Source organism: Ostrea edulis, chromosome 4 (genome assembly GCF_947568905.1).
Source record: "Ostrea edulis chromosome 4, xbOstEdul1.1, whole genome shotgun sequence".
Classification (NCBI taxonomy): Eukaryota; Metazoa; Mollusca; class Bivalvia; order Ostreida; family Ostreidae; genus Ostrea; species Ostrea edulis.
This window is the reverse complement of record NC_079167.1, coordinates 92,517,224-92,529,616: the sequence shown is the minus strand read 5'-3', so window position 1 is coordinate 92,529,616 and position 12,393 is coordinate 92,517,224. Positions and strand designations below refer to the sequence as shown.

Here is a 12,393-nt window from a genome sequence, read left to right as displayed (position 1 = left end):
GGAAGCTATTTACTAATATAGAAAGGGAAGCTATTTACTAATATAAAAAAGGGAAACTGTTTACTAATATAGAAAGGGAAGCTATTTACTAATATAGAAAGGGAAGCTATTTACTAATATAAAAAAGGGAAGCTGTTTACTAATATAAAAAGGTAAGCTATTTACTAATATCAATTAAATAAAGTTATTTACTGATATAAAAACCGGTAAACTATTTACTAACATCAATTGATATAGAAAGGTAAGCTGTTGACTAACATAAATATATATTTACTAATATAAATAAAGTAAGGTATTTACTAATATAAAAACGGTAAGATATTTATTAATATAGAAAGGTAAGCTACTTACTAATATAAAAAGGTAAGATATTTACTATTACCGAAAAAGGTAAACTATTTAATACTCTCAAACAAGGTAAGCTATTTGCCATTATAAATAGGTAAACTATTTACTAATATCAAAACAGGTAATATATTTGCCAATATAAATGGGTAAGGTATTTACTAATATTAATTCAGGTAAGATATTTGCCAATATAAATTGGTTTTGTTTGGTGGAAGAGAGAACCCAAATACAATGTACCTGTGAAGAGACCACCGACCTTCTGAAAGTAAACTGGGAAACTTTCTCACTTACCGGCGCGAGCGGGATTCGAACCCGCGCCGACCAGAGGTGAGAGGCCGTGTGATTTTTAGCGCGATGCTCTAACCACTCGGCCACGGAGGCCCAATATGAATATGTAAGCTATTCACTAATACCGAGCGAAGCTCGGACGGGCCGAAGGCCCGTCCGCGAAGCAAGGCTCTAAAGGTAACACGCATGTAATTTAGTCAAAATCAGCAAAAGAAAAAGAGATAATCTCTATATACGTTCACTGAAATTTTCGTGATCCATATGGGCGCCGCCATTTATATTTTCATTACCTGCTTCAACAGTTATTCGTGTTTTATTTTGAATGCCAATAATAGAAGACTCTGACGTGCAATTCTAATTTAAACACTCAGTTTGTTCAAAGTGAATAGTATAATTATCATTGTAACAGGTTTTAGCACATAAATACATATAAAACCGTAATACGACTAAATAGATGAACGAGTTCATGAGTTTCTTTGAATAAGAATATACGATAAAATTACTGTTACTTTTTTACCATTTTGAATTCATTGGTTAATTTTGTTTAGTTTTAACGGCCTTTTTCATTGCATACGGAATGTATTATTGTTGTTTATAATTATTTGCTTTGAAAAAGATAAAAGCGTCGAGGCTAAATGTGACGTCACGATGCACATTTTACGTCGCCTTCCGTTTTATTTCCCGCGTTCAATGAATAGGCGGATCCCGTAAAACTGTTGTCCCCATATAAACCCCTTCAATACTGAAATGTTACTGGGTGTTTAGCGCAAGGAAAATTTCATTCAAAATATATATTTTTAAATGAATCATAATCTACCGTACTTAACGGAATTATGATTACTACTTGGGACACTCCAATGACCATTACATGCTTCGCTCGGTCCAACGGTCACACCGTAAACATATTATTAAACCAGGTAAGATATTTGCCAATATATATAGGTAAGCAATTTACTAATATCAAAGCAGGTACGATATTTGCTAATAGCGATCGCAGCGAGCCAGCGCGGAGCACTGGCTCGTACTGCGAGCTCTAATGACTAGAGCGAGGGAAATAATCCGAGCTAAATCTCAACCTCTAACAAGAATTTTTTTTTGACGCCAATCCAAGAAGTCCCTCGTACAAAATGGCGGATGGTTCGATTCGTAAAATAATAATAAAAAAAAATCTTTGTAGTATTACAAACCTTTCTTACTTGAAAGGAAAGGATGACAATCATATTCTTCCCCCTTTCTTTTTCTTTTTAAAATATTGTCTAAAGAAATGTAAACAGTCACGTCACAACTACCAGGCAACGTCACAACACGCTCGTTGCATTTCCCACTAAACTGGTTCCTACATTGGCGAGAAGAGCAAGACAGTAATCCTACGTATTGACAGTGAACCAGATAAGTTTTCCTTGTTTTCAATATAAATTTTTTGAAAATGTATTCAGATATGCTGCGCTCGCCCCAACGGTCACATCGTAATCATATTAGCGAGCGAAGCTCTTGTCGCATAGCGACGCGACGAGCTCGCTCCAATGATTACGCAATTGAGTCACGTGGTTTGCTCTTCATCAGCTGAAAAATGATGGGGACTACCCATAATGCCTCCGGAAAAATGTCGCCGTCACTGCGGTATACTTCATTGACAATCACGTAATTAAAATAATTAGATTGTTTAGAAAGTACAATTAACGTTTTTAAATTCCAGACAAGCTTTCTCATAGCTTCAAACGTTTTGTTTTTGCTTGATTTGAGAAAAGAAAAAACATTGCAGCTAATATGACGTCACAATTTGTCACTGTTTACACCAAACGCGTTACATTTATATTTCCCGCGTTAAATGAAGAGGCGGATAAAAGTCGTGTTGCAAGATGTTAATGGGCTTCCCTCGTCTCAACGGTCACACCGTACAACATATTATAAATAGGTAAGGTACTTACTAATATAAAAAGGTAAACTATTTACTAATATAAAAAGGTAAGCTATTTACTAATATCAAAAGGTAAGCTATTTACTTATATCAAAAGGTAGACTATTTACTAATAGCAAAAGGTAAGCTATTTACTAATATCAAAAGGTAAACGATTTACTAATATTAAACAAGGTAAGGAAATTATCAATATCAAAGTAGGTAAGCTATTTACTATTATCAAACCAGGTAAGTTATTTACTTATATCAAACCAGGTAAGCTATCTACTAATATTAAACAAGGTAAACTATTTACCAATATCCAAGGAGGTAAGCTATTTACTAATTTTTAAAAGTATGCTATTCACTAATATCAAAAAGGCACAAAAATACAAAACAAAGGAATTACTTACATGCACCACAATGAAAATGTTATCCGATCTGAAAATTAAATATTTGGCAGAACAATGTATCCGCCTGATGTTATTCTCATTTCGTTTTGTGTCACCACGTCCTTGACAAAGATTGTAATTCAAGTCTTTTTTCTGTTTAGTAAGACAAAATACTAAATACATTGAATTAATTTTGATGGGCGATAACATTCTGTAATACGCTGGTTTCGAGATATGTTCGAGTTATTTCCCTTTGAAGAACTCGCGTACATAGTAAGGCGCGAAACAAATTGTTTACATGCGGGAGTGGGACGAATAGTCGTCACTGCATAAGTAAATGTACTCAGTATTTTTCTCATACGCTGTTTCATCACTCTGTCCCACTTAGGCACTCAAAGTTCAACCAAATGTATCTCCTACACAGGAGAGCTTTTATCTTGAAACTGGCGTAATGCGTCTCAACATGAATGAAAATATAAATATCAGCAATATTTGCCTATTCGTTTCAATTATCATTGTCCAGCTGAGTAGCTCAGTGGGTTAGCACGTCGACTAATGAACTGTAAATCGCGGGTTCAAGACCAGCAGGGATTTTAATTTTTTTTTCCAGATTGCTTTCTACTAAAACTGCATTTTTTTTTTATTAAATGAAGTAATTCCGGAAGTTTTCAATTTCAAAATATTGTTGTAAATATCCTCCACTTTTCATCCATATCTAATTTCTCTGCTGTAGCATAACTCCTTAAAAGGGGTATTACATGTGCATGTAGTTACTCGCATCAGGTATTCATCAACTGTTACCAAAAGGACTGAAACAGCTTTATTTACTTTGCGTAAAAATTACATTGACATATTAAAATTCATATACATCTTGCAATGTTTTGTTGCAATTTTGACATTAGAATTTTTTCTGTTTGTACAGAAACGATGACCGAAACATTATTGAATATAAGAAAATAATTCAATGCGAAGATTTATATTTCTTCATTTTAAAACACAATCCAGGATATAATCATGGTTCAGAACTAATAAATCTTTATATCCTTGTTGACAGCTAATGTTCCTTTTATAAACTTTTTTTTTTTTTTTTTTACATGGACTGATATTCTTAAAATTATCAAAATTCTATGAAATATGTCATGTCAAATTAAAGAAACAATATTTACATGAAGTGGGGATGGTTTTATTTTCAAGCAAATACTTAAAATAAATATTATGAGAAGTTTGTTTCTTACCGTGGTTATGTTTTGGTTTGTAAATTTAAGGTTATGGAACTGACGGCGTGATTCGGAAGTGTTATCATAAATTAATAAGTATATACATGAAAGTATTTATATTTATCAAGCAATGTACATCAATTCTTGAAACATTGCTGTCTAGTGACAGACGGTTGTATATATATATATATATATATATAGAGAGAGAGAGAGAGAGAGAGAGAGAGAGAGAGAGAGAGAGAGAGAGAGAGAGAGAATTTTCTTCAAAACTTCAAACATAAAATTTACGTGACCTATTAATCAATGAATCTCTCTCAGTATTATTCTTGCATAGCTAGATGTTTATACGATACATAATATATCAAACATGTAATAGGGACCCGGAGTAGATAGACACACCCCCTTTTCTATTTACATATTTTGCAACAGTACCTCATAAGATCTTTATACGTTTAGCTGTTGCGAAAAACGGGGCAGGTATTTCTGACTAAATTCCTGAACTCCACACATCTTCTGCAGGTCTACCACCTTCATACGTCTAAGCCAATCACCACAGCTTTGATCACCGAACGATTTAATAAACCCTTCATTAATAAAAACAAATTTGTGACGCTGATTTGATACTGCTTTTGCAATTCGAAATTTCTACGATATGCTTATGCGAATTTTCAGTGCATCATATTGCTGTAAAAGAAGCGTGTAATATGTCAAAACAAATTGGGTTATATCAGATAGAATAAATGAACATTTCAATTTAGGACTGGATTATTTGGGAATTTTGTTTTATTTAGTTGGACCCTTATTATCAGAGCTGTGTCTTGGTAACATCTTCATACAAAGACCAATTCAGCATAGCTTAAACATAATTGGAAGTCGAGAGATGAAAAGTCCGTGTATATAATATTGTTTCCATTTTCATTCAAATTCTAATTTTAGTAATAAAGATAATAAAGAACAATAAAGACGTGCTGAAAGTATTCCCTGTATTTTGTTCATGGCTTATATGAATACTCCTATATCTATTTTTAAAAGTTTATCAATGTTTTATTCATGATTGTATTATATAATTGAATACTCCGTCTAGACATACAGTAGACATCTATTAACCACATGTTATCTAATAGCTTCAAATTCTGCGTCAAATATGGCAGTTGAACGAACGTAAAATGTACCAATAACAAATCCCCATTTTAGTGCCCTAACAAATGTAACCATTTTTTAATTCAGATCACCAAATTTACTCACCATCAGATAAACAATGGGCAATGACATAAATGCACAAATCAGGTAAACAATGTACGATGTCATAAATTCCGATGTTTGTCTCTAAAACCATTGTGCGCTTCTTCATGTAACAAAGAATTCAACGAACACGTACACGTAGGTGGGATAGGGGGCGCTTTTGATGAACAGAATTTCTGTGATATATAATTTTGACTTTTCTTTTTCCATGGATTGGATCATCGATATGTGTAACGTTATAAATGTTTTCTTTGAAATTCATTCAGGCCTGATCAAATGTTCTTCATAAATAAAATGCATGAAACGACTTTTAAAATATATGACAATTGTTTTAATAACACCACATGATAAAACCACATGGATATGAAATAATTGTTCTTTTGATATGATAAAAATAATTTCTGTTATTTATCTGGAAAAAAACCCAAACCAAACAATCAAACCAGGAAGCGAAAATTTAGAGAGAAAATTTGTTGACCGTTCGCGTGTATATATAAAAATAATGACATCGTAAATCAAAAGTCTGCACATTGACGTCGTTTGTTTAAAATTCTAGTTTTTGTTTTATACGAAAGAAAGCCAGGAATTTTTAACCTCTGTAAGGAGGCGTGGCAACAGAATTGGAAAGTACTGAATGGAGCTGTTTCCAGAAAACTAACGGGGATAACCGATCACAGGGTATAAAATAAGGGCGAAATCTCGTTCGGTCCAGTTCGTTGTTTTACATGTAGATAGGTAATTTCCACTCTCATCATGGTAAGTACTAGTAATGAAACACAGTATAAAGCATATTTTACACAAAATGTTATTATTTTCATTACGTCTTAATAGAATTCATTATTTATTTGTTTATTTATTGTTTTCATTTTTAGTTCCGATACCTTCTGGTTTTCTCGTTGGTCTTTTTATTGATTACGGAGGATGTATGTGCTTGGAGAAGATTTAGAAGATTCATAAGAAAAGCTAAAGAGAAAGTCGCTAAGGTGGCAAGAGTTGTAGCTACTTTCAGAACTGCTGGGGCAGTTTTAGGGAAAAGGTCCACAGATGATGTAAGATTTTAGAGTATCCTCTTTGAAGATCTTGATCAATACTTTTATTATATAATATCTCGCTATATATTCCATTTCTGAGAGAAATGTTTCGAATTTAATATCTTTTAACTTTAATTATTTACATATTCTTTTTTTTTTTTTTACAGGACGTGCTCAAATTGGACATCTGTCAATTTTCATCTTTTGATCTGGACAACGACAACAACATTAGTGACTCGGAAATAAATGTCCTTATTGAAATGACTGGGATGGATGATCTTGATGAATTCTTTGAACAACTTGATATAAACAAAGGTAGAGTACCTCTTTTGTAATTGGACATTTCTACGGCCATTAATCTTTTTCGTCTTCTCTAAATTGGGTCATTGCCTACAGTCCGTTCATTACGATGATACACATTTCATTCTTCACACTGTTCCGTTCGTAGAGTTGATTGACACACTAATCTATAATACCAAGGTATTTCTCTGTAGTCTGCAGACGTACTTGAAATAATCGTGTCTTTAAAAAATCTGCTTTCAGATGACAAAGTCACAATTGAGGAGCACACCAATTCCAGACTTATCAAGGAGGCATGTTCATGATGTGAATCGTTTCAATGCGTGCATAAATCTTGTTCATATTCACTACTTTAATGCATCTGATAGACAGTTTAAGCTTAAACCTTGAATAAACTAAATTCGTTTTATTTCATTCTTGTTATTGTAGATTAATATCGATAGCCTATCAAAAAGGTTGGCATTATAAACGAAATACAAAATGGGGTGGTCGTTTCCTACTTGGGATCAGTTCCGACTTCCTGTCTTCATGAGTTATTTTGAACTCTCATTAATTTTTACTAATTCCTACAAAAGGAAGTTGATTACCGTATTTACCTCTAAATATGAAGATTGTAATCTTAGTCGTTCATTTGTAAAACGTGGCACTGCAACAAAGTTGTAAATGATAACTTTCTTCATTCACTTCTGTGCTATTCTGACTAAAACACTTACACTAATAAACACACACTTCCATCTCGTATACGATTAAAAATCATCAAAAGGCTTTGTATTAAAATCTCATAAACATTCATTCTTTTACCAGATCAAATCCTACATATGTATACAAACTAGGTGACAAAATGTGGAGTTAACGTAATCAAATAAACGGAGTCGGCAAAGATCAAATGATATATATATATATATAAATTTATCGCTGAGTACCACGTAGAACAGTATCCCTCTTGATCGTTACAGTCCTCAAAATATAATTTCCAACATCATCTTGCTTTTCAAAACTTTTTTAAATGAATAGAGAGAAATCAAAATTAGCGTGGCATAACAATTCTGAAATAACAATTATGTTGAGATTAGGTTACTACCCTAAATGATGACGTTGACATCATGATACCAATCGAGCCAATCACAACGAAGAAAACAACGGCAATTCAGTGGTAGTTGTAACTTCAACATCTTTTAAATCAGCGTATAATGCTTGAACAGTGTATGTGGTCTCTTTTTAAGTAGTTTTTATCTGATGTAACTGTGACATTTTCATGTTTTATGATGGGTGTTCTCGATATGTATGTATGTTAAAGACAGAACCGTACAATTAGCTGTACAATCCGGTATAAATAAAGGATATCATTATTATTATCATCATGTTACGACTTGTTGAACAACAAGTACGGGATACCGGTAACATAAGAGTTGCATGTTATAAGTATGACAACAGTGGTGACACCATTGGTCGTAATGAAACTTGTGAAAGATAGTAAATATGTGTTCAACTGAACTGTTTGTACGTTTATAGCTTATTTTAAGTTTTTTTTTTAAAAACTAAAGGACTAAACAGTACTTTTAAAACGCAAGGAGATAAAAAGAATGTGGTTCAGATTTCAACCTCGTGACTACTTCGTTTTCCTGATCAAGGTAGAGAACATACGGCAGGTGTGACCGATCAACAGAGGATGCTTACTCCTCCTAGGAACCTGATCCCACCTCTGGTATATCCAGGGATCTGTGTTTGCCCAACTATCTATTTTGTATTGCTTATAAGGAGTTGTGAGATTGATCACTGTTTGTTATCTTCACTTTTCAAGATAGAAGCACTTGCCATCAATATTAATATATTTTTACCGAGCATTTTAGGTTTGGAATATCTAATATTCAACGCTCTGGAACGAATGATCTTCATATGCAGTATAAACAAAGAAAATTTTATGCAGCATGATCTTCAGGGCGGATATTTTCGGATTTTTATGTCCATTTATTAAGACTTGAGATTGTCTTCTATGGACAATCAGCACGTCTCTGAAATATTAGATTTCTAAATTATTTGCATATATTAGGTAAACACTTTAAATGATTTCATTCTCTGCATTAGAATGACTTAAACAGGATACGGGATAAGCTTTCAAGGATTGAATAATTATCCTTTAAAAATAGAATCTGTACATATATTAGTTCATTTATAAAAGATTTTCTCTATTGGTTCATAGAAAATCTGGATTGTATTCTAATGCATGGCATGTATACCTTCCCTCTAACCGTGTATACATGCCGTCACTGACAGCTGACTATATTTCACATTAAAACCATTTTAAAAAACTGCATCATGTGGAAACTGTTGTTTTTCGTCGTTAAGTTGTTTAAAAGAAATAAAATAAACATTAGTTTTTATTACGATTCCTCGGATGTTATTTTCCCCCTTTTTTCTTTTTGTCAATCTGATTAAAATTAGATCGATCTTTGATCCACTCCGCTAATGTCACAAGTATGTCGCTACACATTGTCATAAGTATGTCGCTACACAATGTCATAAGTATGTCGCGATACAATGTCACAAGTAGGTCGCTACACAAAGTTTTTAATCATTACCGGAGCGGATCAAAGATTTAATTTTAATCAGATTGTCTTTTTATTAGAAGGTACTATTTCAAAAACAATTTCATCATGTTCCGAAAGTTATGAGTATGCCAAAGCAGATATTCAAATTTGCATTTCTAAAGGATGTGATAATATCGCAACTACATGTAAATATATTTCGGAAACAAAATAATATTCTATATTCTGGTATAAATTGCATGAGGTAAGTATAAAGACAGAGAGTGTTATTTGGGATGTGACGGAAACGCTGGATAATGAGACAAAACACACTTATGTTATAAAAATGTGCATGTCCGCCTCATTGTGATTATTACGTAATCATCCAACGCTTGTATTTATATTGTTTTAATTAGAATTAACAACTTTTACATTGATTGATGTTCAAAATGACCACAGAATCCGTACATTTAAATACAATGGATGGATCAACCACTATTCAATATGCTACTCTATAAAAATAGTGCGCTACATTAATTACGAATGATAAAGAGAAAGAACATTATGGAAGGCAATGGGCTAAATATGAAAAAAGAACTTGATACATTGTGAGAATGGATTAAAAGTGTAAGAGGAATATCAAAATCCCGCATTAGACTTATCAAAACAAAAGTACGTACCATCTATCCATCTGTGTTTAGTAAACCAGAAGTGATAAAAGAATCAGATAGATTGCATGAGGAATGTGTTTTGGTTCCAGCTGACAAAGCTTGTAACAACATTGACTTTGCTTTTAAGGCTCATTATTACAACTGTATTTCAAATGAACTTATATATCGTACTTATACTCTAACTGCCCTTTCAAAAGATAAATTAGAGAATAGATGTTTTGACATAGACAGTTGCTTCTTTAAAAAAAAGTGGAAAACGGAAATATTCATATAGAGTGATCAGATATCCAAAAACTTACTTTGTTAAACACCACTCTGATTCCACGCACAAGTACTCTGAAGTTGAAATCACAAATATGCTGGAGTTCCTCATTGACAATATCTTCGTAGTCTGTGGTTATCAGGTCTTCCAACGGTCTGTTGGAATTCCCACGGGTACGAATTGTGCTCCTTTGCTAGCTGACCTGGGTTTTTTTATTCATGTGTAGCAGAATTTATTCAAAAACTTCCACGTAAGAAGAAACAATCTTTTGCAGCGGCTTTCAATTCGACATTTAGATATATCGACGACGCTTTATTTATTACCATTAATAACTTTCATTCATATCTCGATTCGATATATACATGTGAACTCGAAATAAAAGACACCACAGAGCCGTCCACTTCTGCTTCATACTTATATATTTTAATGAAAGTAGATATTAACGGCAAACTAACAACTCAACTTTATGACAAACAGGATGATTTCAGGTTTTCCATCGTCAACTTCCCATATTTATGTAGCAATATTCCATTATCACCTACATATGGTGTTTATATCCCTCAACTGATTCGACACGCAAGAGCTTGTTCTGCGTATGGTCAGTTTGTAAATCGAGACAAGCTACTGACAAACAATTTGATGGTACAGGGGTTTTAACACTCTCGTTTAAAGTCAGTAAATCACAAATTCTATGGTTGTTATAACGGTCTAGTTCGTCAGAAAACCTACCATTGGGTCAAATACTGTTTGACGTGTTTCATACCGATTGTTAGGCCGTTCTTGGCACACTGATTTTGACTACGGATAACTCCGTTTACCTGATCAGGATATAGGGCTGGCGGCGGATGTGACCGGTCGACAGGGGTTGTTTACTCCTCCTAGACACCTGACCCCACCTCTGGTGTATCCAGGGGTCGGTGTTTGCCCAACTATCTATTTTGTATTGTTAATATGAGTAGTGGGATTGCTCACTGTTCGTTTTCTTCACCTTTCATGTATGATTACTCAAACAGGGATGAGAAACAAGTTCTAGATACTTAGAGTTTCTCCTATTAAAGTAGATGCAATGTTAAAATTGACATGAAGATAATCTAGGAAATACGAAGAAAAGGTTAACACTTGTGGTGTCTAATATTGTAAATATCAATGACCTTAAACGAGGATTTTAACAAACTACACAGACAGTTAGCTTCGTAAGAAATAGGATCTGTACCCCTACACAGACAGTTAGCTTCGTAACAAATAGGATATGTACCCCTTCACAGAATATGCGTATCAATGTTTGATCCATGCAAACTGAATAGTTGATAAAAATGTTTCTAGTATTGCAATATTTTTGCATGTAAAGAAGAAATGAGAAGTGTCTTCAGAACAGTAGGGGGTCACACTTGTATCGTAATTTAGTGTAGATTACATTTCTTAATGGAAAGTTCAGAGGGCTTGTTAAAAAAAATTCAGGTGAAATGATTCTCTTCAACTGATTGAGAAAGTTTCCTTCTTTTTAGCTTTCAAAATTAGTCAGTACGTTTCCAATTTCTACAGTTGCATTATGTTTATATATCTATACGTATTTATCTATCTATTTACAGCATTCATCAATCAATGTATCTATCTATCTATATATCTACGGCATTCATCAATCAATCAATCTATCTATCTACAGCATTCATCAATCTATCTATCTATCTACAACATTTATCTATCTATCTATCTATCTATTTATCTATCTACTATCTATTTATCTATCTATCTATCTATCTATCTATCAACACGTATCTCTATCTATATCTATCTATTACGATTGTGGATTTTTCCAAACCACAAAAATGGATAACCACAGAAAATTCGGTAGTAACGGAAGAAATGCATCTTTTGCTTGTATCTTCTTTATGCTTGATCATATCCATGAAAGGTGAAGATAACGAACAGTGATCAATCTCAATTCTTGTCGCTTGGCAATACTTTTCTGCTAAACTATTTGAGGATGTCTAGGAGAGGAAGTGTAATGAACAAAATCATCATTATGATGTTTAGCAAATTCCTGGGAGGAATATTAGAGACGATTATCAAACACGACCTTAGTGGGGATACTGAATTTCGCAAAGGAGCTTTTCAGTTTGCGAACGATTTGTAGTTTTGGTTTAAAGGAGCTGTATAACGTCATATCATCGACTGTAATAGTCATCGACTGAAATAGTCATCGACTGTAATAGTCATCGA

General features: G+C 33.4%; 2 protein-coding genes across 5 annotated transcripts in view; one reads left to right on the top strand and one right to left on the bottom strand.

The window, feature by feature from the left end:
• LOC125669242 (uncharacterized) overlaps positions 1-12,393 on the bottom strand; it is a 64,397-nt gene that overhangs the window by 41,410 nt on the left and 10,594 nt on the right. The window lies entirely within an intron of this gene.
• On the top strand, positions 5,907-7,129 carry LOC125671583 (uncharacterized). The gene is made up of 4 exons (XM_048907373.2): positions 5,907-6,140; positions 6,257-6,433; positions 6,583-6,730; positions 6,959-7,129. Exons 1-4 carry the CDS (start codon positions 6,138-6,140, stop codon positions 7,018-7,020), a joined length of 390 nt encoding a protein of 129 aa, XP_048763330.2. The 5' UTR covers positions 5,907-6,137; the 3' UTR covers positions 7,021-7,129.

What these genes read in the sequence shown, in the direction of transcription:
- LOC125671583 (XM_048907373.2), top strand. An exon ending in GGAAAAGGTCCACAGATGAT is followed by an intron (nt 6,434 to 6,582) that starts GTAAGATTTTAG and finishes TTTTTTTTACAG; the next exon opens with GACGTGCTCAAATTGGACAT. An exon ending in ACAACTTGATATAAACAAAG is followed by an intron (nt 6,731 to 6,958) that starts GTAGAGTACCTC and finishes ATCTGCTTTCAG; the next exon opens with ATGACAAAGTCACAATTGAG.